This window comes from Haliotis rubra, unplaced genomic scaffold (genome assembly GCF_003918875.1).
Source record: "Haliotis rubra isolate DU_JTF1 unplaced genomic scaffold, ASM391887v1 Scf172, whole genome shotgun sequence".
In the NCBI taxonomy this organism is placed as follows: domain Eukaryota; kingdom Metazoa; phylum Mollusca; class Gastropoda; order Lepetellida; family Haliotidae; genus Haliotis; species Haliotis rubra.
The window spans coordinates 1,236,568-1,262,626 of record NW_025765692.1 but is presented as its reverse complement, the minus strand read 5'-3'; the positions used below and the strand labels follow the sequence as shown (position 1 = coordinate 1,262,626).

Genomic DNA, 26,059 nt, shown 5'->3' with positions numbered 1-26,059 from the left:
GCCTTTTAGGACTGACAAACACCACTCCAACGTGATACACTACAATGTTTCTGACAGTTTAAAAAGATCGTCGTGTATTTGTTTATTAGAGCCCAAAAGGTAGTCGACCCAGATGTAAATCTTGATTGTCCCGGACTACCACCACTGTTTCTGTATCACCAAGGCCAGGTTTACAATACAATTATCTTTATCCCTTCACCCCCTTGCCCCCTCTCCTCCCTTCCCCCCTCACCGATCACTGGTTGCACAACCGGAACCCCCCAGTGTGTTGAGTGTAATGGACACCACAATGTCTTCCTGTAGCGCGTCCCTGACAAGTCTAGAGATCCCGGACACATCCACTCCGGTATGTTGGCAGTCTGTGTGTTATTATTATCATGATTATATCACACACGTGTGTTATCATGTATATATCCCCCAGGAATCGTGTTATCGTGTATATATTACCCAGAAGGCGGGTTATCATGTATATATCACATGTGGTGGTAGAAGGATATCGTTCTACCGAGCTGCTTCCACCGAGGATTGTACAATCGTTACAACATTGTATCGATACAACATGTAGACACAGCTACAACAGTATGTCACGTTGTATGTGTACAACATGTTGATCGTGGTATTAACAAACACTGTATCCACATACAACACACCATGACCACATCTCCAGTATTTTATATGGATTAAATTGCTATGAATTCTCAAGACGTAATAAATATACAATAATTTGTATCTAGAGAAGTGCCTGTGAAGTTCAATCATTAGATTCAGGAAGGTGAAATCTATTCACTGTTACAATTACTGCAGGATGTAATCTTGGACGTGGTCAATATGTTAAAGTGTCATCAAAGGACGTTGTTATATTGGAAATATTGATATGTACTTAGTCATGTGGCTTGTCGATAAGTTTTGATAAATTACTCATGTTAAATGAAGCGAACACAGACATATTGGAAATGTCCATGTTTGTCCTGTAATAATAAAAATCAATATTAAGACCGAGCAGGGTTCACACAGGCCATACGGGTCATACAGAAGATTACTAAGTATTCGGTCACACCCCTGCGTGCAACGTGTCATGGCATCTCGCCGATAAGGTCTACTTGTATTATACCAAGAAACGTTATCGTGTAGTATTGCCTAGCATGTTTCCACACACACTGCAATGTTAAAAAGTCGACCCGAGAGCACATACTTGTGTTCGTCATAAAACCTATAGCTGCCAGCTCTCAATGGGACATTGCTTCAGTCCAGCACAGGTGCTGCAGTACAGGCGCTTATAGTAGGGTATTGTTCACTGTAGTATACCATCCCCCTCTCCCCGATATAAACAAAGCCTGTTGCGAAGTTCATGTTTGGTTGGCTGTTTTGAGGCACGAAATAGCAATCATATATAAAGTTATATTCAAAATATAACATCTCTTATCTGCTTTGAGTGGAGTAGATGCAACAAAGGTTCCACTGCCTGGAAATAATCGACAAACCAGTTGATGATATGAACATCGCCCGACATCTAGGACAATGACATGAAATGAACAAGACAGTTCAACACTTACAATCTAGAACTGGTTTTTAAGTGACCTTGACCTTCAATGAAGGGATACGGTACCGGAAGCTAGGAACATAGGGTCCCGATTTACATGGAAATATATAAAGTTCTCCATTTCCTTTCCTACAGATATTAGTGAATGACAAACACCACGATGAACTGACCGTCCAGAATGTCCGTCAGATGTCTCCCCACCCAGGGGGAGAGCGTGAAAGTGACAACATTAGTCTGGGTATGTCCACCGTCAGCAAGATGAGCGTCAAAACCCCACCCCCCGGGGACATGCCGCGGTCTCGGGCGTCCAACCGCACCCCGATCCCCCTGCGTTCCATGGAGGTGGACGAGGAGGTGCTGGGATACTACAGGGAGCTGCAGCGGGTGATGAAAGACAGGGGGTACGCGGACAGGTGCCCCTCCCAGACCATGCTGCAGGAAGTTAAACAGGACTACCGGAAGATGAGCATAGAGTGGCCGGAAGATGATGACGGAGTTATCTGCCCCTCGCCTCCCAAAACCTTGAAGAAAAATATTCTCAGTGATGAAAGGATCAGGGAACTGGACCAATATGTATTTAATGTAAGTGTGTTTATGCTTGTTTGTTGTTTAATGCCACCCTCGGAACTTATCAGCTGTATGATTTAATCGAGTCCGGACCAGACAATTGAGTGATTGACATCATGAGCATCGATCTACCCAGTTGGCATACGATAACATGCATCAGTCGCCTCTTACGAGAAGCATTGGTTGATTAAGACCATTTCTAACCCTGATCTTCACGGTTAATATACTGTTCAGTGTACACAGTAATCTTCAAATGTACAGTGTTATACAGGAAATCAATGGTATAAGGTGGCATAAGGCACCATGGTTCTTTGTTCTAAGTTGGGTCCCCTAACTGTCCTAGGTTCCGCTAATCGTTTACAATCTCATACCTTGACTGGATGTTCCTTTGTTTGTCAGAACTGATCACGTCCATCACTCACTCACTCACTCACTTATCTCAACTCTAATTACCCAGATGCCCCGGGATTTCCTGAAGCAGCCTCTGTTTGACCTGGTCCAGTACCTCGTGCAGGAGGCGGAGACGGAAGTTGAGGAGGCGCATGTTCTGTACCGCTGGCTGACTTCACAAGCAATGGAGGAAGTTGTGACCCAGAACGGGCAGGTGGACATACCCCAGGACTATACCGCGGTGTACCTACAACGACTGAAGAGGGCTTCACTGTCATATGCAGACATATTCGCGGAAATGATGGGGTAGGTTATATAGTTGGGCTTGTCTAAGTGTGCGGGTTACCATGTAAGCTCCTACCTGTACTGCCATTATTTCTCTGATCTTCTGTCTGTCTTCATGTCTCTAATTGTTATTGGTCACTGTCCAGTACAAGTTAACATACCCCTGAAGATCGGGTTAGAATTGGACTTCAATAGCCCATGTATGTCATAAAAGGCGACTAGCGGGATCGGGTTGACACACGTCATCGTATCCCAGTTACGTAGACTGATGCTCGTGCTGTTGATCACTGGATTGTCTGGTCCAGGCTCGATTATTTACAGACCGCCGACATAAAACTGGAATATTGCGGAGTGCTGTGTTAAACAACTAATCAACCAACCAAGTCAACAGCCTTTCCAAATTATAATTATGTTTGTCCGACTCGTGTCGGTGCTTGGCTTGGCATGACATCACATGAAAGTTGTAATGGTCAAATACCTTCAGCCGTATCTCCCGTACACCATGATACAAATTAACAGTCTTCATGATACAAATTAACATTCTTCTTCGTATTTAAGGCGGCAGATGACATTAATCTCTATAGTAAGGAGTTGGGTTCAAGCATTAAATGATGCCATGTTTTTGTCTGTTTTCTGTAGCTTCACGTCTATAGAGTGCGTGAAGATCACCGGTCTGATGAGAGTCTTTCCTAAACAACCGTGTGAGACTGTCACCAAAACAGAACGACATTGTTGGTGTGCGGTGTTCCTCGGGCGCGAATGGAGACTGGTCGACTGCTTTCTAGGGGGAAAACTGTGGCACGATACTCAAGATCTCCGTCAACAGGAAGACGTCCACAACATCGACCCCAGCTCCTCCTTCGCTGCCGACCTCAACCACTTCTACTTCATTCCCGACCCAGAGCACCTCATCTTCTCCCACTTCCCTGACAGGGACTACTGGCAGCTTCTACCGAGGTTCGTCAGCAAGTCAGAGTATCTCACCATGCCGTACCTCAAACCGGAATTCTTCTGTCTTAGTCTCGTCTGTCCACAGGACAAGATAACTGTCCCCACGAAGAACGGGATGTGTAAACTGAAAGTGAACTTCCGTAAAGGTTCTGGGATGAAATTTTCTTATAGACTTCGTAAAGTGGAATCAAAGAAAAGCAATGTGTCCAAAAATGCCAGTCTTAAAAATAATGTGTTCTTGGAGAACTCACTGAACTCCCATCGTGCCACGTTTCTTGTGAATCTTACTGAAAAAGGCAAATACGTGCTGGAGGTGTTCGGCAAGTCCGGGAACCTGTACATGGAGAGACAACCTCACTTGTGCGCCTTGGGGATCTCCTGTTCTCAAGGACTGACGGGCTTCAAATGCTACCCCAACAATGACAGGAGCGAATGGGGTCCAGGAGCAGACGTTGAGGCCATGGGAATGGTGCCAGTTACACACGATTCTGGCATTGTTGAAACCCAAAATGGAGAAGCAGAAATTGTGTTCAAAGTGCCAGAAAACCTCAGTTTCTTTCAAGCGGTAACGTCTAGCAGCGGGACCCAGGGTCCGGAATCGTGTGTCGTCCACAAGCTGGACAAACAGAAGGTTGTTTTCACTGCCAGGCCTACGGTAGCCGGAGATTCATGTCTCAAGATATTAGCCAGACCTGAACAAAGTGATGGACACCTCATTCATGTATGCAATTATCTCTTAAGGTGCTCAGAACCAAACGAATCTGTTTTTAGTTTGCCTAAAATCCCTAACGGGAGAATTGGATCGAGAATGATGTTGAGGAAACTTGGAATACGTGTCATCAGTCCGAAGGCAGCTCTGATTTATTCGTCCCCATCTGGGCGGATAGATGTGAAAGTGCAGACGACCAAATCAGTGATTCTCAGGGCAGACGTCGCACATCACCTCAACAGCGTCATTCAGGACGTGTCGGACTTTGTGTTCCAGACCGTGGATAAAAATATTGTAACTTTCAGTGTGAAACTGCCAAAACATGGAATCTATAACATAAACTTATATGGTAAGAGAGCAGACGACAAGAAGTCAACATTGTCTGATGACGTCACAAGGCCAGTAGAAGAGAGAGATGAGATGTATTTGCTTCACAATATTCTCGTCGTCTGCCACTGGCCGTACAAAGACTGCTCTGAGTTCCCCATAACGCTACCCAGCTGGGGACAAGGATGCAAGCTGAGCGGACCCCAGAGGAAACATCTTCCGGCAGGGTCCATTCTGAAATTCAAACTTACTGTGCCTGGCGCTGATGATATCGCAGTCTTGGACGGGGAAGACTGGCAGCATCTCCACACGGAAGATGGTGCATTGTGGGAAGGGGACATCATGGTGGACGATGACCAGGCAGGATCGTCCATCATGGTCAAAGCATCATTTGGCGGGGAGTATCGTCCTTTGCTTCAGTACCAGGTGCCGTCTTACTTTTTAAAGGGTCTAATTCAGTTGAAAATATTATTAAATATGTCGACAAATTTTAGTTTCCTGGTCCAGACTCGATTTGTTTACAAACAACATCATACAGCTGTAATACAGCTGAAAGAAATATATGATCATGATATCGTCACAATCGAGATTCCTCATGACTGTGGAAAGGGTTTTGTCGCTTCCATTTACAACCCAAATTACAGTCTTATGACTAATCATTGATTTCTGTACAGGTGCTGTCGTCTGTTGAGTATGCCTCACAGAAGGAACAGAGGAAGTACAATTGCAGGAGAGCCAGGGAGAGAATCAAGAAGTTGAAAGCTGAGGGGAAATGGCGCGATCCACCAGAGGAGAGTGTTGTCACCGGAGATGATGGGGATGACGTTTCGCTACAGATTATCGACGATGACGGGGACTCAGATGACGGGGACAGACTGACTGAGACAGATAGTGAGGCAGATCCTGCAGGATCACTCACAAGCAGTTCCACCAGTACACTGAGAACGGGCGTCAAGAAAAACACTATAGAAGTCACAGCTGAAATAAATGGGAAACCAGCTGACATACAGAGTAGCAGCAGCTCGGATAGTGTCATCAGAGAACCAAAGACAGCTTCAAAGGACACAGCAACCAACGATGGTGCAAATACCGAAGTGGAAGAAGATACAGGCAATACTTCCAAAGTTAGAGATGTTCCTGATGCTGCTAAATCTAACAATCACATCAAAGGGAAGGATACCAAATGCAAACATGAAGACAAAGTGTACCCCAGGTTCCCACAGAAGAACAAGACGAGCTGAAAGGTAATGACATCAACGTGAAGGAAGGTGCTGACGATGCAGGACACGACGTTGATGTGAAGGAGAAAGCCGAGCCACCCTTGAACAAGAAAGAGGTGTCCTTTGCTATAGAAGACTCCTCGGAGGACTCAGAGTCAGAGGTGTATGAAGATGACGAGGTAGGTGTCCAATCTAACGGCCAACGACAGAAAATAATCTGTCGAGACAGATTCCGTTGAAGTGAAAAGTAACATGTCAACTAAGTGAATGAATCGCGCAGTGATGACGCCCGGTGTTCGTGAAAGGAGTAGGTATGCCCTACCCATCCAATTTGCAAATGCACACATCATCTTACAGAAAGAGACTATATTTAAAGATTTTATCTGCTTTGTTTCTTGTAAAGCATTTCAGCTATTTGAAATTCGCGACCAGGGAACATTTCAAAGGAAGATTCGGAGAAGTAATGGACAATATAACTCGGATGTGGGTGCCTGGATGGGAAATGGCTTCCTGGGGTCTGTGGTAGTGACTGTGTTATGTAAGGACAGATATGTTAGTGTTGACAACACTGCTTTACTTTGATGTCAGCAATGTTGTCTTTTATCACTTGATATTCCAGTAGATTCCTCAACATGATTTGGGTTTCATACTGTCTATTAATGTCATAGAAGGTGTAGTTTAATCTTCAAAACACTCTTGTTTCAGGAGAGTGATTTTGAGAGGTGGCAGCGCAAGCAGCGGGAAGTGGAACAAAGAGAGGAGGAGAGGACTATTCTGGACTTCTGTACGTAGCCTTGCTTTGTACCGTCCTGCTTTATGCAGTCATATTCTCAGCAACACCATGTGTGGCAGGCCTTTTGCCAAAATTGATCTCCATGGAATATGTGAATTGAAAAAGTAAGCCCCTGGTGTTGCTTAAGCAAATAGTGACTGGATTCCATGGGCCAACGTGATCGCTTGCCCGCAGCTGATGTCTGCTTTACAGTGTCGCGTCTTTGCTACACCAATTTACAGAATATAGAGCAAATGTTAGGAAAGAGGTGCTCATTTAGTGATTCATTCGTAGCACCAATGTTTCCTATCATGTCGTCTTCTAACTGTTTCCTTTCCTCAAGCCCTGTCATTATATCTGTTGTTCTGACGTACATAAATACCGTCCTCTCTTGTCCAGCTCTGCCAGTTCGTCTGCTGCTGAAACGTCTGCAAGGCGCCACCAAGCGGAAGGACAAGAGCGAGCTGAAGTCTGCCATGTCTGACTACCAGGACCGGGAGCTGGACACTACCAGGCGGGAGTTCCAGGAGGCCAGAAGGATCCTCTCAGTCCTCAACCTCAGAGACGGTGAGTAGCTGGATACAGTCAGTTAGTGAGTGAGTCTCTCTAACACCCTACTACCCCAGATTTCACATATCGTATCCATGTTTGGAATCAAAGCCTCATCTTCAGTGAAGGCAATTTCAGGCTTGAGTTTATTATTGTACAAGCTGTTGTCGTTTCGATGTGTGGACCCAATTGGGGGCGGGATTGAGGTAAGGCTTCAAATAGAAGTGAGGCTTTGTGATAGTCAGTCTGTCAACTGGAGCTGTGGTCGGATCCCAAAGCACAGAACAATTGATTTCCTGTTGCCGTTAATCCCATGTACTGTTGCAGAGATCCTGGACACGCTGCAGAGACACGACATAAAGAAACTGAAGGTGAAGGTCAGCGATGCAGACAGAAGGGGGTTCTCCTCGGAGATGAGGCACGAGATGGACCTTGCACGTGCAAGGCTCAAGGCTTCGGAACACGTTCAACGTTTGCACGTGCAGATGACAACGACGTGTATTGACGTGCCAACTCTTTCGGAGATCATCCGTTATGTCAAGCCCCCACCGCTCGTGCACCACGTTGTCATGGCAATGCTACTTCTGATGAACCACCACGAGGGGAAGACGCGGGTGAGTGTGGTATAAGGGAATGGTTGATAATCTATAAAAACAGTTGTTGCATCAGTCATTGTTAAAAGGTCAGTCACTGGTTTTGTCTGCTCCATACAAGATTATTTCCAAGTCGCCATGTCCCTGGAGTACTGTTGGGTGACGACAACATGGCGAGCGTGTGTAAATCTACAAGTAAAATCCAGAATCCAGAATGACACGGTTAAGAAAATTGATCTCATAGCATTACCAAATTTCATTCAGAATTTCTTCACATTTTTGAATATGTCTTCTTATTTTCAGCGATGGAAGAAGAGTCACAAACGATGCGTCATGATAGGATCCATAAAGCTGTACCAGAAGGTTCACCAGGTGCAGATCGACGCCATTGATCCAGCAATTGCTGCACGGGCGCGACAGCTACTGGAGATGTATGCCCCGGATGAAGCCGGCATGGTCAGCCCGGGGTAGGGGCTCTCTACGGCTGGGTAAGACTTACCGACTTCTGTAACCACTGAGTGAGTGAGTTGGTGAGTGAGTCTGAACGCCACTTTGAACAACATTTCAAGCAGCGTCAACTTGACAAGAACCAAAAAGAAAAAGATTGGCTAAAACATTTAAGGTTCCTCTCGCTTTGTACCGACCATGTTCTGTCTTTACTGATGCTAATGTGTATACGTTTTGTTGGTCAAACCCGGTAGCTTTGATTGAAAACGTTTATTCAGTATACAGTATGTGCAATACAAAATGCCCTATTTATTATGATTTGAGAGATCTATATTTTCCATACATACAATTTCAAACCAAAGACATGCTTATGTCAATCATGATGATTCGTTGACCTCAGTTAAGTGTTCACAAAATGTCAAAGAAGCTTTATCTATACGTTCCTCTCTATCATACCCTTCAGCTGCACAACTTTCGAACCACCACCACTGTGTGTATTTATTGTTTGTTATGTAATGTTCTTGGTCAGGTGGCCATTATACTGAATAAACTTCTTCAGTCAGACCCGTTAGTTTGGAAACCATGGTAACCTTTAGTTATGAAATGGATATAACTACCTACTTTACCGGTTCTGACAATGTGGTTTGTTCGATCTGACAATATGGTTTGTTCGATCTGACGATGTGGTTTGTTCGATCTGACGATGTGGTTTGTTCGACCCTCCCAGATAATGGAAGAATACTGTCTGGAGGAGGACAGTAACCGGAAACGTGTCCATCCTCAGAATGTAGCCGGGGATCAAATATGCGATGTAGCTGTTATTTATCTACGACCGTTGTTAGCCTTGTTTACATAGTGCCTCATATCAACCTCCGTCCTACGTATGTGATCTGCCGTCTTCACTTCATCTTCATTAACTGTTACAGGTGCAGAGAGTTGTGGACGAGGTTCTCAGTAACCATGACAACGGAGGTGAACCAATCAAACCGGCTACAATTAAAATGCAGCGCAGGATCTTCAACGATGTGAAACCCAAGAAGACACCGGACTTTGTACGTGACCGTTTCAAGTCCACGTCTCTCGCGGCGGTGAAGCTGAGGTACAAGGACGTCAACAGCAGAGACAGTCCCAACAGCAAGTCCGTGCACGACCTCAGACGAGCAACTCAGAATGAATAATGTTTCGTTATAAACACCCATGCAGAATTATTATTGCCTACACAATTGTTTGATCAGGGATATAAATCTTAAACTAGCCTGGTTAAATAAACAACCGTGTATGTGAATACATGACACGTTTTTATGGATGACAACTTCTTTGTATTCCTTATACGACGTTTCAGACCTAATTCTTGCTCCTTCAACAGGTGTATGATGAAGAGGCAAGAATTAGCTCTGAGGCGTCGAAAAAGAATAAAAAGAAACTGTTCTCCATAAAGGCGTGTCGTGCATTCATGTTCGTCCAACTTCTGAATGCCTTTCAAGAACTTAACCCTGTATTTGATGAATGGGTTATTCATCTTCAAGGCCTGACCAATCAGTGTTGTATGCTCCCCATGCTCATGCTCCCCATGACAATACGATGTGCCGTTGAGATTGACATCCAGTCAACGAGGGAAAAACAAAGCGCCTTTGAGCAGCTGAGCTGAGCTGGATATCGGCGCTATACAAATGTTAGTATGTATGTATGTATGTATGTATGCTACGACTTTATATATACATGTATATATATACTGCATACCAAAGATCGTTGTCGAGCGACATACTCTACACTGTTCCTGACGCATTGCCAGTAAAGAAGGCGAACTGTGATAATCAGAAGACAAACAGTGAATAATTCCTGCGTCTATATTTCAAACAGCGGTGGTGGTGTTGCCATGTGGTAAAGGTGTTTGCTAGTCCCAGGTATTATCTGCATGAATATATTGTTAAGCGCCAGTTACCATCGTAACAAGTAGAAAGTTCAATACAGCACATGGATTACAGCATAAAGGGCAGGGCCAAAGAATGCAGCCCAGCCTAACCCCACCCCAGGTTTCACAAACAGAGTTCCCTCATATGAGAAAGGTCACCCCCGATGTAAGTCGATAATCATCAGTATGATGTAGGATATCCCTTTACTTATTAACATCATAATGATATTAACAATCACCAGTATACATACATTTACAAATTGTCTATATCATGTGAAATATATTCTTTCACGTGTAGTATTTTCTTGTCTTTATACTAATTCCTGACAACTGTGATATGTTACCTCTACTAAGCAAGTTACATTTTTTTAATCTGAAATTATATATATACATAGTGAAATCCGCTTTACAGCACCCCGTTAAATCAGACACCCACTATTAGGCGATTCTCTAATGAACGTCTAAACATATGTACATTGCTTCGTAACATTTATCCGTTCATCCGGATACGTATAATCGGGGCGATTTGACCGTCCGCATTAACAGGGGTTTCACTTTTATATCTACCTGTGATACGATGTGTTGGATCTCTCCGAAATACAGGAAGTCACTCACTAACCCTGGATCATCACTTTAAATGTTTTAGCTTAAAGCTCATTTAGATATGTACACATGTGATACTAGTTCCTTGTTCCCATAAACACTATCATACATAGGCTTTAACACTGTTACACAACGATGACTTTAGAATATGCATTACATTATATATAGCACATGTAGTTTATAACAAATATACATTTGTAGTTTTAGTCTGTAAAGATTTAAACAAGCTTTATATACTCATGGATATATAGTTAAGGAAAGACTAAAGCTAAATGCTATGTCTTAATTATTTAACATGTAGAATATCTTAAAGACTGACTAGACTGTCACTGAACTCTTCGGGTCATAACTGAGAATGATTATTCTGACTGTAGAGTATGAACATGTTAGCTGACATGCGATTCTCCTTGTTCATTGTGTATGGCAAGAATTCCAAATAAAATTCCTGGATAGTTTTCTTGTTGTTTTCTCCTTATTCTCTCATACCAACCCACAGCAAAGGTGAATATCTCTCGTTGTTTGTCTAACAGGCGTAGTGTAACAGTAATTCAATACAAGACACGAGATGGGGTGGAGTCAAGCAGAAATTCAATACAAAACACTGTGATAAGTCGTGGTCTAACGGTAACTCGATACACCACACGACGATGGGACATTCTCTAACAGTAACTCAATACAAGATACGGGGTTGGGGCGTGGTCTAACAGGAGCTCAGAACAAGATGCGAGGGTGGGGCGTGGGCTAACAGGAGCTCAGAACAAGACGCGGGGTGGGGCGTGGTCTAACAGGAGCTCAGAACAAGACGCAGGGGCGGGGCGTGGTCTAACTCTATACACCATGGGAACGTGGGACGTTCTCTTACAGTAATTAAAAACAAGACACGGGGATGGGGCGTGGTCTAACAGGAGCTCAGAACAAGACACGGGGATGGGGCGTGGTCTAACAGGAGCTCAGAACAAAACAGGGGGATGGGGCGTGGTGTAACAAGAGCTCAGAACAAGACACGGGGATGAGGCGTGGTCTAACTGTATACACCACAGGAGTATGGGACGTTCTTTAGCAGTAACTCTACACAAGGCACTGTGATAGGGCGTGGTCTAACAGTAACTCAATGTATGATTGAAGCTTTGTGATAGGGCGCGCTCCCACAGTTACTCTGCAACATATGAGATGGGAAGTGATCTAAAAGGAACTCAGTGTAATAGCAACTGAACATGAGTCACTTGCGGGGCTGGAGACTTAAAAACAACTCATGATAATACACGATATATCAAAGGACTTCGCACACCTTTCAATCTTGACGTGAAACTTAGATCAATTATTCCAGTTAATACCTTCCCACTGGAACTCTAGTTAGATATTTAACATATAGAATAACCTTTCTAAGTTAAATTGTAAGTTGTTCTGGTAGTATATTTATCGCATCTTATTTAAATGCATTTAAGTTTCTGTGGATCACATTTTGCAATTTTAACTTTTAGAGGTTCCCAATATCACATACATTCAGAGTTACTTCCCTTGTACAAGGGACGTCACTCTGGTATTGTTATGAGGCGCTCAGATGGTGTTTTCGTCGAGAAATGAACGGTAAAATGTCAAAGTTTCACAACAGACGGAGACTTTTAGAAGACCAGGATTCATTCAGAAAGACCGGCGTGCCATGGTATAGTTACTCTCGTTCAGCGTCTGTAAACGGCAGGACATTTCCTTCACTTTATTCTGGACCTATGATTAGCCGAATGTCTCCAGAAAATGAACATGAACACTGAACATGGGTTACATGGGTGATAGCCACCTACTGAATCATTTTGATCATTATCGTTTGTAAGTGGAGAGGGTTACGGCTGGGGTACCTAACCTAGTCGAGAGTCGGAAGGGGTCCTTCTGACTTCAGTAAGGTCTATGAGAGTCCGACCCGATCACAGCTCTCGGCTAACACAGATTAAATTCATTAAAACGTGGTCTAATTCACTTTCATATGTGCGTTAGATATAATGCATGTGTTTAATTATAAAAACTTTAATTTTATTAATATATGGTGTCTGGAACGGTCTTACCCAGTAGTAAAATTATTATTTACACTGAAGTATCAGTTAACTTGCCGTCAGTGTAACAAAAATATGTTCTTAAAACCAAACGAGGGTCGATTCTCACATTGGCCCAATAAGGCTTGGATGCAGGCCACCACCTACAGTTTCACCAAGTATGCAGTTCCAGGACCGATTGCTCCCTGAGCCCCACACATGGGTGCAGCTACTAGTACTACACTGCAGTTGTCAGGGTTCAAGTTTACATTAACCTGTTGCTGGCCTGGACATATATGTGAACTGTCCAGCAGAGTTATATTTCAGTTTTACAGTTGGAGCAATAAGTCAACTAGAAATCTCTCTGTCACAATCATCACAAGGTCTGCATTGTGCCATGAATTACTTTATTCTGATTGGTTAGGCTTATGCCTCAAGTCGCGCAAGCCACTTCTGAATGAATTGGGGCTGTGGGGTAGCCCAGTTGTAAAAGCATTGGCTCGTCATGCCGAAGATCCGGGGTCGATTCCCCACATTGGTACAATGTGTAAAGCTTATTTCTGGTGTCCCCCATTGTGATATTGCCCGAATATTGCTGAAACTAGTGTAACACATACTCACTCTGATTGAAACAGCCAAATTTATGGCTTCGTCACTGCAGAAGTTAATATTTTCCTTATACTGGCACAACTTTAAATCTGTTTGGGGTTTTGCTGTATATGCAGTAAAAATTTACAACGGTTTGTACAGAGCACACTGCTCAGGTAAGGAGATTTCTTAATCACATGTTCGTTCCATTTGGGATATTAATTTGAAACCCATTTCAGAATGGTTTGAATCTAGAAAGAAAGTTTGTGCAGTTTGTTTTGCTCATTTTGATATATACCAGGGTATTTTATTGTAGAGGGCACCACTTCAGCATGTGTGTGTGTGAGAGAGATTGTGTGAGTGAATATCTCTTCGCTGTAGTCTTGCACTGAAGCTGCATGGTCCAGATAGGACTCCTTACATGAACTGTTTGTGACTGTAACATGATTTGTGAATTAACATCTAAAAATGTTTCTTTTTAATGGCATTGAGTCAAAGGGCCTCACAGATATTTTTATTCAGGAGTCAGAGTAATATCTGACCAGCATCACCATGACAACATTGTCATCTCTCTTAGATAAACATGCTCCATCAGCTCTGAAGGAAATCATTGTCAGATCATGGACTGCTTGGTACAATGAGCAGGTTCTCTTAGCTAAGCGGAAACGCAGAGCTGCAGAGAGAAAATGGCGGAAGAGTCGCCTTGAAATTCACCGTCAGTTGTATAAGTCTGAGCGGAACTCTTGTGCTAGGGCTCTTAGAGGAGCCAAATCCAGTTACTGTACTAAGAAACTCTCTGACAATGTGAAAAATCCTTCCTTCTATCACAAATTCATGGGATCTCTACTTGGCAAGAAGAATGATACCCCATTACCACCGTCCACTAATGACAAGGATCTTGCAGACAATTTTTCAGCCTACTTCTCAAGTAAAATTGAAAATATCAGGAAAAGCTTTGACCAAACATTTCTTGACACACAGGATCCTTCAACATGTCCACCCAATGATAGGATCTGCCTGGACACCTTTGATTCTTTCACTGAGGGTGAGATAGCTGCACTCATCAAACGGTCAAAAAAAGACATTGTGTCTTCTCGATCCAATGCCAACTCGTCTCCTTGATGACTTTTTGGAGACTCTTTTGCCAGTTATCACGAAACTGATCAACCAACTTGAGCTTAGTTAATGGTGTCTTTCCAGAGGTGTTCAAGCAAGCTGTGGTAAAGCCATTACTTAAGAAAGACAATTTGGATATCAATACTCTCAAGAATTATAGACCTGTCTCCAACCTTTCTTTCCTTTCCAAGATCCTTGAAAGTGCAGTTGATGTCAGACTCAGATCCTATCTCTCTTCAAATGATTTTCTGAACAGATTCCAATCAGCCTATCGTCCTAGGCACAGTACTGAGACCGCCTTACTTCAAATCCTGAATAACCTGAGATGCCATGCAGACTTGGGTAATGTGTCACTTCTCCTCTTGCTTGATCTCTCAGCGGCGTTCGACACGGTCAACCATCAGAAGCTCCTTAGCCGTCTTCAGGATGACTATAACATACAAGGGGATGCATTGGCCTGGTTCCGTTCCTATCTGAGCACGAGGAGTCATTCCATTCTTGTCCCTGAAAGCATGTCTGAGTCAACGATCCTAGAGTGTGGTGTACCCCAGGGCTCAGTCCTTGGGCCGCTTCTCTTTGTGTTATACACAAACCCTTTGTTGGAGGTCATTGATAACTTTGATGTGAATCACCACGCATTTGCAGACGACCTCCAATTGATGGATTCCTTCAAACCAGAGGATCTACAAATAGCCAGATCAAGAGTGAGTCAGTGCACAAAGGCAATTAGTTCATGGATAATGACAAATGAGCTGAAGCTCAATGATGATAAGACTGAGGCTATGTTGATTGGCACATCGCAACGTCTGAAAAGGATAAACTCTACGGACATCACAGTAGCCAACTCAGATATCCCACTTTCATCCAGTGTAAAAAACCTAGGTGTTTATCTTGATCCTTGTCTCACAATGGAGCAACATGTGAACCATCTCTATAGAGTAGGCTACTTCCATCTCCACTCTATTGGTAACATCCGCCATCTTGTAACCACAGATGCTGCTAAAGTTCTCACTCAGTCACTTGTTCTCTCCAGGATTGACTATTGCAATAGCCTACTGTTTGGAATCTCCAATGATCTTCTCTTCAGACTTCAAAATGCTGTCGCCAGAGTTGTCACTAAAACATCCAAATGGACTCACATAACCCCAATCCTCCAGAGTCTGCATTGGCTGCCGGTTGAAACCAGAATTCATTTCAAGATCTGCACTCTTGTTTTCCGCTGCAAACACGGCCTAGCTCCTCCATACCTCTCTGAGATGTTGTCAACATATATGCCTGCCCGTTCTCCCCGCTCTCAGAATCAACATCTTCTCTCAGTTCCCCAAGTTCGTCTCAAACACTTCGGCCATAGGTCATTCAAATTTGCAGCACCAACCCTATGGAACAGTCTTCCTACTCCCATAAAAAGTGCTTCATCCTTAGAAGCATTCAAATCAGGACTCAAAACCTTCCTCTTAAAAAAAGTCTACAACCTATAACTGCGAAATATTCTCATGGTCATTTTGACGAATTGTCATATCTTCCTCTTCAACTCTAGTGACTCTTTTTATATGTAGCACTTTGAGCATGCTCTGGATGGACTATGGCGCATAAGAAATATCCATTTATTATTATTATTATTATTAACAGGCCAAGCATAACCACCTGAATACCTGTAATAAGGTATAACATTTAGGAAGATATTACTGATCAGGTGACAGAGGCTAGCACCCATTATTGCTGTAAATATCCGTTGATCATGGCTTGGAATCAGAGCTTTGCCTCAATTTTCGGCCCAAGGGCTTCACTGAAATACACATGGTAAAGTGGTAAACAAGTCACTGTTGGCTTTCTCCTACATTCACCTGACATGCTACGATGCACTGTTGTTATACCAGGTGTTCGAGAACGGATGGAGACGGCACAGCACAGGTTAATGAATAAATAACTTTGTCGGTGAACGTGCTTCTCGAACACCTGGCTGTCCCTTTCTCTGCACTCCTCCCTCGTGACAAATAGTGAACTGTGTCAATATTTTAATGATAGTTTGTTAAACAACTTTTTTATTTTTAGGACAAAAATTCTGCAAAAACCTCACAGAGTGGGTATGATGTTTTGATTATGATCAGCGTTTCATTGAGTATGTTATGTTTATTAGTTTTCGAGTTAGATTGCAATTCATCGGTTCGCTTTTGAGCCAAACGACTATAACAGGATCTGATTGTCTGGACAGGATTGTCTTGACCGGACTCAATTATTTACAGATCGCTGCCATATAGCTGGAATATTGCTAAGTGCTGGGTAAAACTAAACTCACTCACTCACCAACTCAGAGATCATGGCCCAGCAACAGACACTGTCCAAACTACACATCACCAACTCAGCTGTATTGGTCACACACTCATTTATTCAGAGTTACAAATGTCCTGAATGAATTACCTAGAGGAGATGGCCTCATATGTACAAATATCGAACATCAACATGAAACATTGTTAAAGTGATGTCCATCTTCTTGTGTCTAGTCATCTATCACACTTCTTGGGCTAGATGGTAACTCTCGTCACTTCGCTGCCACTGCCTCGACGGGTAAAACTGAAAGCAGATTAAGACATCTGTATATGTAATTGTAAAACAGAAAACCTAAACACAAACATTCCTTTTGACCTGGGTGGGATGAAGTGTGGGTAACATTAAAAATATTTGTTTCAAACAATTGGGTACTGATTTATAAATATAAAGATTCTATCAATATTAGAACTATAATCTTACACTACTGTCACACAATAAATTGGTAAGCCCCAGAAACTGCAGTTGCTTATTTGGATTCTGGCCAGGAAATATCTATTAGCTGAGATGGGATGAGATGGTTTTATGGTAATAATTTACTGTTGTCCTATATTTACAAGAATACCACAACCTATTCACTTAGGGCAACATACTTGGTTTGCCTGGCTTTCCATTTTCCCAAATTGACTTTTTGATAATAGTATCCTCTCGTTTGGCTGCCTCTGCTCTCAGTTCTGGTTTCAAGCATCTCCTGACGATCCGGGCACAGATCTGGGAATATTGGATGTAGCTGGAAAACAAAACATGGACATATTTATTACTGACACAAGTCCATGAAATATTGAATGAGATAAATTACCATAGTCAATCTCCATGGTCACCCAACCCAGCATGTAGCTTGTTGTGATGATGCAGTTTGGGGTTATCCATAACTATATGCTGGAATATTCATGGCGACTGCAAATACTGCAATGCACAATCAAACAAAGTTACAGTTTTGCAATAATAAGCATTTGACTTACCTACTTCTAGACCAATATGTAAGAAGTCTGTAGTGTATAATTTACTGATCATTCCATACAAATCCCCATTAACACTTGAACTGGAACTATCAGATTAGAAACTAAAATAGCAACTTCTTTGCGTGGCATGTTAGAAGCTGGGATGTACACTATTGAACAAACTATATGGATAACAACTTCTTTATTTCTTGAGTGCAAAGTTTCTATACAGATTCTTGTACCATTGTCATTCCTGCTTAACCACAGTACAAGAATCTGTATCGAAACATCAGTCGGTTTTGATGTTTAATCCACAACATTATGATAACCAGAATATAAGCAAACAGGCAGCTGATAAACATGTTGCCACTTCGTTTGATGTGTGAATGATTCTATTCTGTCAGACTAAAAATTGTCTTTACCATGTTTTTGAAACCACGTTGATGTTTGGGTGTTGGGTTTTGGTAATGAACATGAAGTATAGCTATTAGAATACAGAAAACTGCTTTTCGTTTCTGAGTAAAAGTTTCAAATTTCTCAGCAGCCATTTTTTATATTTTCAGCCACTTCATTAACATAACAGGGGCATTGGGTGGCTCGCATCATCAGCACATGCCAATTTTAGCTTCCAAAATTACTGAAAATTTGACTTTGATAGATGTTACTTGATGAGGTTGCTTAATCAGTGAATGCCATTGAGGGGCATCTATTTTACAACAGTCCAAATAAAAAAAACAATTGTGGTTCCGATTACACCTCTTCAAAAATAAAGTAGGTCAGAATTATTTTTTTACATATTTTTTCTAGAAGTAAAATACAAACTCATAACATATTTATTAATGTGTAATTGTTTATTCAATCAAGCTTGCGGTCATCATATCAGAATAACTGATATCTGTTGGTGCCAGGAAAAAATAATGGGATCTGAAAGCATATTTTATTCACACCACTTAAATAAATAGAGTCGGCACTAGAATTCAAGGGTTGGTCGGGTAATCAGAACCACATAAAATTTTTTAGGTCATATTTCTATGATTACCATGTTTATGTCCAGTTTTGATATCAATGATATTCCGATTCGACGTTTAATTATATCAAACCACACAGCATCATAGTCTATGTCAGACATAGATTGTCACGCTTTTGAATGCTGCAGCTTATTGATTGCACCATACAAAGGAGATGGGTAACTCGTATTCTGGCGGTGAAGGAGACAATTAGACGTATATAAACTTACGGTTCATACTGGTTACTGACTGATTACAATGACTGTAAACGAAATGCTTCACTCATAGTTCTGATCGAAAACCGAACATAAGTGCCATGATAGGGATATTGGAGCTTGCAAATCTACTCGGATTCGATGGCGAATCATGTACGTATGAAATACGGTAATATGTTCGTAGTTACGGACCGTAGTTACTGTCAATATAACTTCAGTATTGAATTTGATGGCAAACTGCGAATGTATCGATATAAGTCGTAGAGGTCAAATGGAATATAGACGCCAAGTCGTCCTTGTCGAAGTTAGTCATTTGTAATTTTTCACCGCTTTAACAACATTTGCACTCGATAATATCAACCAAAGATGACATATTCGTCGATATTCAGTGCTAACTTACTTCATCCCAACTTGTCTCCAAGCTGTAGACATTTTGAGTGAGCGAAAACTGCCGGCCTGACTGAACCACGAGAGATCGTCACCGAGGAGAAAACAGAGCCAGCGAATATTTTGCCGGTAGTTTCGTACATTTCGATTTGACCTGGAGTTACTTCCCTTGTATTAGTTTCTTTCGGGGATCGCAGCTCGCATAAAATTCAAACTTATGAATTACGACTATTCCCAATTGCCGAAACCACGAAGAGTGTATATCTTATTGGCTCCCTGCTATTTGAATCAGTATCAGGTTTATCGTATCATGTAAACCCCTGTCCTAAAAGTAGACTGCACAAATATCTATGGTAATATTTAATACTAGTTTAATGATAATTTCTAGAAAAGATATAAATAACAGGCTGAGATCACTCGAGACGGACCATGGAGACCATGGTCCCCTTATCTAGACTTGGTCGGTACAGAATTTCCGTGGAGCAAGGCTATTTCATATTGTGTTTTTGATTAACTAAAAAGTTTTGCTTCGGAAACGTGTTCTTTGGGTGTTATTTTGAAGGGAATGCCATGAGTATGCATTGTTTGGTTCAATTTTCAGACTCAGAGCTAACCGGCTTAATATATTTGGCTGATTATTATGAGGAGGAAGACTACATTTTTATTCTCTCTTCTTTTTTTTTATTCACCACCTTCTTAAATACAGATCAAACAGTTAAACAAATATTCGTTCTCTTTATGTCATACTTCTCCTTAACACTGTGGTTACTATGGATGTATATTTTCTGGTTATACATATTTGAAAATATCGGTCGTTTCGTTGTTTTTTTAACGCCGCACTCAATATTCCAGCTATATGGCGTAAATATAAGTGCACAGGAAAATGCTGACACTAATTTCATTTGTCACGATGGCTTGAGGAGAGCATAATGTATTTGTCATCTCTTGATGATTTACTGTCCAGCGGGAACCCTCAGCGGTATGGCAGTCAGGAGGTGGTGCGGATGGACCCGGTCACGTGTCTGGGAAAACACAAGCTGATTGGTGGAGACCTCGAGACCGAGGGAGAAAAACAGTTGCAGGCAATGGCCAAAAAGCAATTGAACACAAATGTTTCTCTTCGACAGTGAGTACAATGATAATAATAAGATAATACTTCCAGATAATGGCAACATTCATTATTGAAAACCGCCCGAAGAAATCCTTCTTGCACAAGAACGCTCTTGACGCCATTAAATCTATGAATTATAACTTAACATTTCGCATACCATCGAGTGTTTCTAAAATAGATTTTGAAATAATGTAACGTATCCGAGGTAAATTGTCAATGGTGTTTTCCACTTCCATTTAAACTTTGGTTGGTTGGTTGTTTAATGCCGCACTCGGCAATATTCCGGCTATTTGGCGGCGGTCTGTAAATAAGCGAGTCTAGACCTGACAATCCAGTGATCAACAGCATGAACATCGATCTACGCAAATGGGATACGATGACGTATGCCAACCGAGTGGGCGAGCCTGACCAACGATCCCGTTAGTAGCCTCTTACGAAAAGCATGGGTTGCTGAAGACTAATTCCAAACCTATGGACGTGTGTGAGTTGTAACAGTTCTGATCAGTGCTGCATGTGTTCGTTGTAAGTGAGGACAACAGCTGGAGTCAGTCAGGCTGTCGCCGCTGACGTTGTGTCATACACCCAACAGCGATGGCGTAGATCGCTGCTCATGCCAACAGTAACTGGTTTGTCTATTCCACACTCTTCGGCGTTTCCGATGTTAAAACATTAACGCAGTTATTCCTTCTGGCGATGCATTATAATCATACGATTTATCTCGACTGTTCGTTATTTCAGGCAGTATGCCCAGCACCGCAGCTTTGCTACGTCGGGCGAGTACAATCCGACAGCTAAAACACTGTGTGGAGTTTCCCATCTTAAAGAGTACAAGGAGGTGGTGAAACAGGACGGCGCTGTGGAGGAGCTCAAGAAGTGTGGTCTGACAGCGGAGGAAGTCGAACTCAAACTGGGACAGAGAAAGTGTAGGTTTCACACCATGAAAAGTCCCCCACAGTCGGAACTTATTGGCTGTCCTTATGTAACTGAATATGTTGATTTGATTTGTTCATATCTTATGTCGGGCTCTTGGGGTCGTTTATGGACAGTGGAACCCCCTTACGTGGTTTATTGTTGAACCAGAGACGTGCGCAACCCCTCAATCACAAAACGCACGCACGCACACACACCGGATATTATGCTTGTGTTAGTGTCCAGTGTTACTGAGCAGTGTCTTTGTACATAAAAAACGCGTATTAAACATCAATGGTCTGGGACGAAGTGAGTCTGCATAAAAGGGTTGGCACCATTGATGTTAGCCTTTATCTCATTGACTTGAATTTTAGCTTCTAAAAGAATACCCTTGATAGAAGTGAGTACAAATGACTACATGCAGCAACTACTGTTCACATCGACATCAATTGTCCTTCCAGGGAGAAAGGTCAAGTTATGGCCTTGACCCAGAAGTCTACAGAGGCCGACTTGACGAGATCGATCGGCGCATCTCTGACAAGAGTAGAGCAGTGGACAACACCAGTAGAGCCAACACGGGCGTGAAGGAGATGGGTCGCCATGAGCTGGAAATCGAACACAAACTCACAGGCGAGAACAGTCAAGCACGATCCTTGTCGGATTACCTAACGAAACAGAAAGTTATAAAGGGCGATCCAAACGATCCTATAAACCAACTGCCGGATCTGTTGTCAGACATTGAAAGAAGGGAGCACGGAAAGAAAGAGGGTAGGGGTGAACGACATAGACTGGTTTACTCTGTGCGGGATGACACAGAGGCTGGCGAGGACTTGGGTACAGAAAGGGAACGGTTTATTGGACCTCAAATGCGACCGGAAGCCCTCTCAGACGATCAAGGACCTGCTCTAGATGGCGCTGCTTCTCCACAACCTGCGACTGTAGATGCGGAAGGTCGACGGATGATTGTAGACACGGTAGAAGATGTACCAGAAGAAATTGTAAAGAAATATCGCTTGGACCTCGAGGAAATCCGGGCACTTCCTAGGTTTGAGAACTACTTTCAAGGGGAACCATCAAACGTAAGTTTTTGACACTTTCTGGGTAACGCTGTTACGCCGCTACCATGGTAATAACATGATTAAAGCTGCTCAGCTGACGAAAGACTGGGCACCGTCTGTAAGGAGAGAGGAAATAGACTTTTAGGCAATAGCTACAGCAATACGAAACTTAATGGTACTGTTCTGTCAAAGCCATGTTCTCAGGTTATTGTGTTCACGTTGTATACACAGTGATCCACCACAACGGGACATATACAGAAACCTCCTCGCGACTTCAATATTTGAATAACATGGATTTGAATACAATGTATATACTTCGTCTAATCTGACGGGTGTGTTAGAACTTACATCTTTAGGATTTGCGGAAGGTATTGTCTTAAATGTCGGGAAAGCATAGATCCTTACGGTGTAAGTTCAGTTTGGGGAAGTGTGAAAACAGGAATATATGTATAATATATTCTGAACATCGTATTGCAGGTGTTGTATCTGAAGAATCTATCTTCCCTTGTGTCGGAACGGGATCTTGTGTCTCTGTTCGGCCGTTTCGAGGACGACAAGGTCAAGGTCGTATACAGACTCATGTCAGGCCGGATGAGAGGACAGGCTTTCGTTACTTTCCCTAGTAAGTTATTTTTAATACTAGAGCACATATTTCCATGTAACGTTCCAACCCTTCCTCTGTGATATATGTCCAGCCTCTTGATAACGTTCAAATTCATTCTGGTATTTCACAAATAGAACTGTATCATTTATATGCTCCCCATCAGTCCCGAAGACACCACATTTACATGTAGTTGTGCAGAGTTGTGCCCCTTTGGCGCGCCAGAATCTTGTGATGATGGGTCCGAATCCCGGTTCGCCTCGAGTATTTGTATCGTTTGTCACTGCGTCACTCAGACTTTCCAGGCACCTTTCAGATGACAAGCCCTGATATAACTGATATACGTGTATGGAATAAACCAAAAACCCAGCCAGACATCACGGCTGGTTACTTCAAAATGTTACGAGCCCTAAATGGATTTAACAAGACCAAACAATCCAAAGAAAATAACTCAATTATTAGTTACAATCAAGAATTAAATGAACCTGAGACAAGTATTTACTATATAACAGTCTATTCACAACAGCCATTATTTTTACTCAGATGTATGGAACATGTTAGCTAAAATTTTACCAAACCATCGGGCTGGCTCGCTGTAAATTTAGACCGTCCGTTAGAAATCGAGCCCGTCTCGGTCGGGTCTTATTTCATACACTGTCAATATACGTGGGATACTGTTCACAGTGGTGTTAGACTCACCTCCCTCACACATTCAATCATTTTGGGATTCAAATCACTGGGTTGTCGGTTGACGAATAAACACATAAACAACTTTCCCACCACTGTCACTACCCAACCGACATAGGTGTTATAGTTGTTAGTTCTAGCAACATTTGAGCACTCAGGAAATCCAACATCAGAATGAGAGCAAATTCGTTTCGTTCAGACGACTTTTTTAACAACACATCAAAACACAGTATATACTGGCTGTTGGCGGAAGAATATTTGATTTAAACAAACCAGTAAACGTGTGGATGTCACATGTCCATTGTCACTTGATCACCTGGTCAAGACTCGACCGTTAACAGACAGCCGCAAACACTTCTCATACGTCCAACGTGGTATAGCAGAATGCTGGTGTGCCGCGGTAGGCTGCACTAACATAATTGTGCAAACTGTGTGAGTGGTGGGGTTTACTGGCAGATCAGGAATCACTAACCCTTTTTGCGAACACCTGGTGTTATCACTGATTTTCAGTGATCCGTTCCTGTACTTTTGAACAATATTTTGCCTTTAATGCCCAAATGGAATGTTTCGGCAGCAATCGAGACTTCTTTTAGGCGTTGACGTTCTATATACACACTGTTGATCACTGGATTGTCTGTTCTTTATGTGGGTTCGGCCAAGAGTGGTACTAAACTTTCGCTTGGGTTCGAGCTTTTGGCCTTTCCCCTTTCAGCACTACTCAGACTCTCAACGTAACCGTTATGTTATGTTTGTTCGTAGCGACAGTCAAGTATTTTATATCGGTGTTTTGTTTCAGACACGGAGACCGCTACAGCAGCTCTGGAGCTTGTAAATGGCTACCACTTCCGGGGCAAGCCCATAATTGTCCTGTATGGAAGGAAGTCAGCCGGGAAGGTTACCTAGCAACAAGGTACGAGACCAGCTCTACCAAACATTGGGGTTGGGATGTATGTTTCAACTCGCTGCTTAGCAATAATCAATAAATACAGCCTGGTTGTGATAGGCAAACTTCAGGTAACATCCATTGCGAGTTTTCGTTGGAGTAAGTATTGGAACATCACTTTGACCTCTAGACCTCACCACCCTTTGCAGGACAACTTCATCATGGACAATGTGTTTCCGGTGTGTGGTGGAAACAGACCACTGCGACGGACAGGACATGAGAAAGGACAGGTTACGTTACACATCACTGCCTGATATTCTAAACACGCCTGTACAGGAGGCTGCGACTGGTGACCTTTGTAATCATATTTTCCTCAAGGAGGCTCCTGAAGTCTTGGTGTTGCATTGAGGCATAGCCAAAATATGTATCTCAAATTAACGCCAGCATGATGTTGTTGATAATGAGTAATGTTGTTTAACCGCATGTAATTTCTGAGCGCATCTACACTTATGGAAGTCTTCCGAATGGAAGTGACATGGAGATGCAACAAAATCCACGTATCCTTCATTTATAAAGTTCGCTCACAGTTCACCTGACAGGTCGCCGTACAGTTCACCTTACAGATCCTCTTTTGGACGTGCCTAAAAAAATGGGCCCCATGCCTCAAAGCGATCGTAGCGCTAAGATGATCGTAACTCCCATACTTTAACATAAACTTACGACTGTCGTAGCGTTACGATCGTTTTGAGGAACGTGGCCCAAGTGTTTTTCTGAGATAGGTCACAACTCGTTCCTAATCGTAACCTGCAAGAAGACACCTGGAGTGTCCTGGCTTTTGACACGAGTGGTCACCAATGGCTACGGAAGCCACCATTACACTGAATAAAGACTTCAGGTATCCACCAGTTAGTCTTTGATTCTCGTTTCGTGAATACATTGTTGGGAAGTAGAGCGTGATCAACCGTTTCGTGTCAAGTTTGGTTTAGATGTATTTCTGTAGATCTTGGCGTTTGTTAGATACTAGAAAGTGTGTGTGTGTGCGTGCGTGCGTGCGTTGCGGACCAAAAATGAATAAGCCTCGGTTTACAGATAATGATTCAGAACGATCTACGCACTGGCAATTTAATACGAAATAATAACTAAAAATAGTTTTATTGCCATTGGGTCTTTTAGAGACCAAAGCCGTAAAGTATTACAAACATCAAGCTTAGAAGGGTGTGGTCGACTTTGTGCCGCTTTGACCAGTACTTCTCACAGCGAACATGTCGGCTACTTGCTGGAGGAAAGGGCTCTCTTATTCATGAGGGTCTCCGCGCTAAGACGAAACTCAAGTTGAAACTCC

The 26,059-nt window shown here is 42.6% G+C and overlaps 2 protein-coding genes across 2 annotated transcripts; both read left to right on the top strand.

The window, feature by feature from the left end:
• The first annotated feature begins 278 nt into the window (after nt 1-278).
• LOC124272734 lies at nt 279-7,223 on the top strand. Its single transcript, XM_046707942.1, has 7 exons — nt 279-346; nt 1,676-2,122; nt 2,565-2,803; nt 3,422-5,195; nt 5,444-6,168; nt 6,695-6,773; nt 7,161-7,223. Exons 1-5 carry the CDS (start codon nt 290-292, stop codon nt 6,008-6,010), a joined length of 3,084 nt encoding a protein of 1,027 aa, XP_046563898.1. The 5' UTR covers nt 279-289; the 3' UTR covers nt 6,011-6,168; nt 6,695-6,773; nt 7,161-7,223.
• A 5,178-nt stretch (nt 7,224-12,401) lies between these two features.
• LOC124272703 (RNA-binding protein 41-like) lies at nt 12,402-25,622 on the top strand. Its single transcript, XM_046707887.1, has 6 exons — nt 12,402-12,528; nt 20,433-20,594; nt 21,318-21,558; nt 21,950-22,567; nt 23,024-23,168; nt 24,631-25,622. Exons 1-6 carry the CDS (start codon nt 12,446-12,448, stop codon nt 24,735-24,737), a joined length of 1,356 nt encoding a protein of 451 aa, XP_046563843.1. The 5' UTR covers nt 12,402-12,445; the 3' UTR covers nt 24,738-25,622.
• The last annotated feature ends 437 nt before the right edge of the window (nt 25,623-26,059 follow it).

Coding starts and splice junctions, on each gene's coding strand:
- LOC124272734 (XM_046707942.1), top strand. CDS start 290: ATGTCTTCCTGTAGCGCGTCCCTGACAAGTCTAGAGATCCCGGACACA. Junction 347..1,675: donor TCCCGGACACATCCACTCCG/GTATGTTGGCAG, acceptor CCTTTCCTACAG/ATATTAGTGAATGACAAACA. Junction 2,804..3,421: donor ATATTCGCGGAAATGATGGG/GTAGGTTATATA, acceptor TGTTTTCTGTAG/CTTCACGTCTATAGAGTGCG.
- LOC124272703 (XM_046707887.1), top strand. CDS start 12,446: ATGAACGGTAAAATGTCAAAGTTTCACAACAGACGGAGACTTTTAGAA. Junction 21,559..21,949: donor AACTTATTGGCTGTCCTTAT/GTAACTGAATAT, acceptor TTGTCCTTCCAG/GGAGAAAGGTCAAGTTATGG. Junction 22,568..23,023: donor TTCAAGGGGAACCATCAAAC/GTAAGTTTTTGA, acceptor ATCGTATTGCAG/GTGTTGTATCTGAAGAATCT.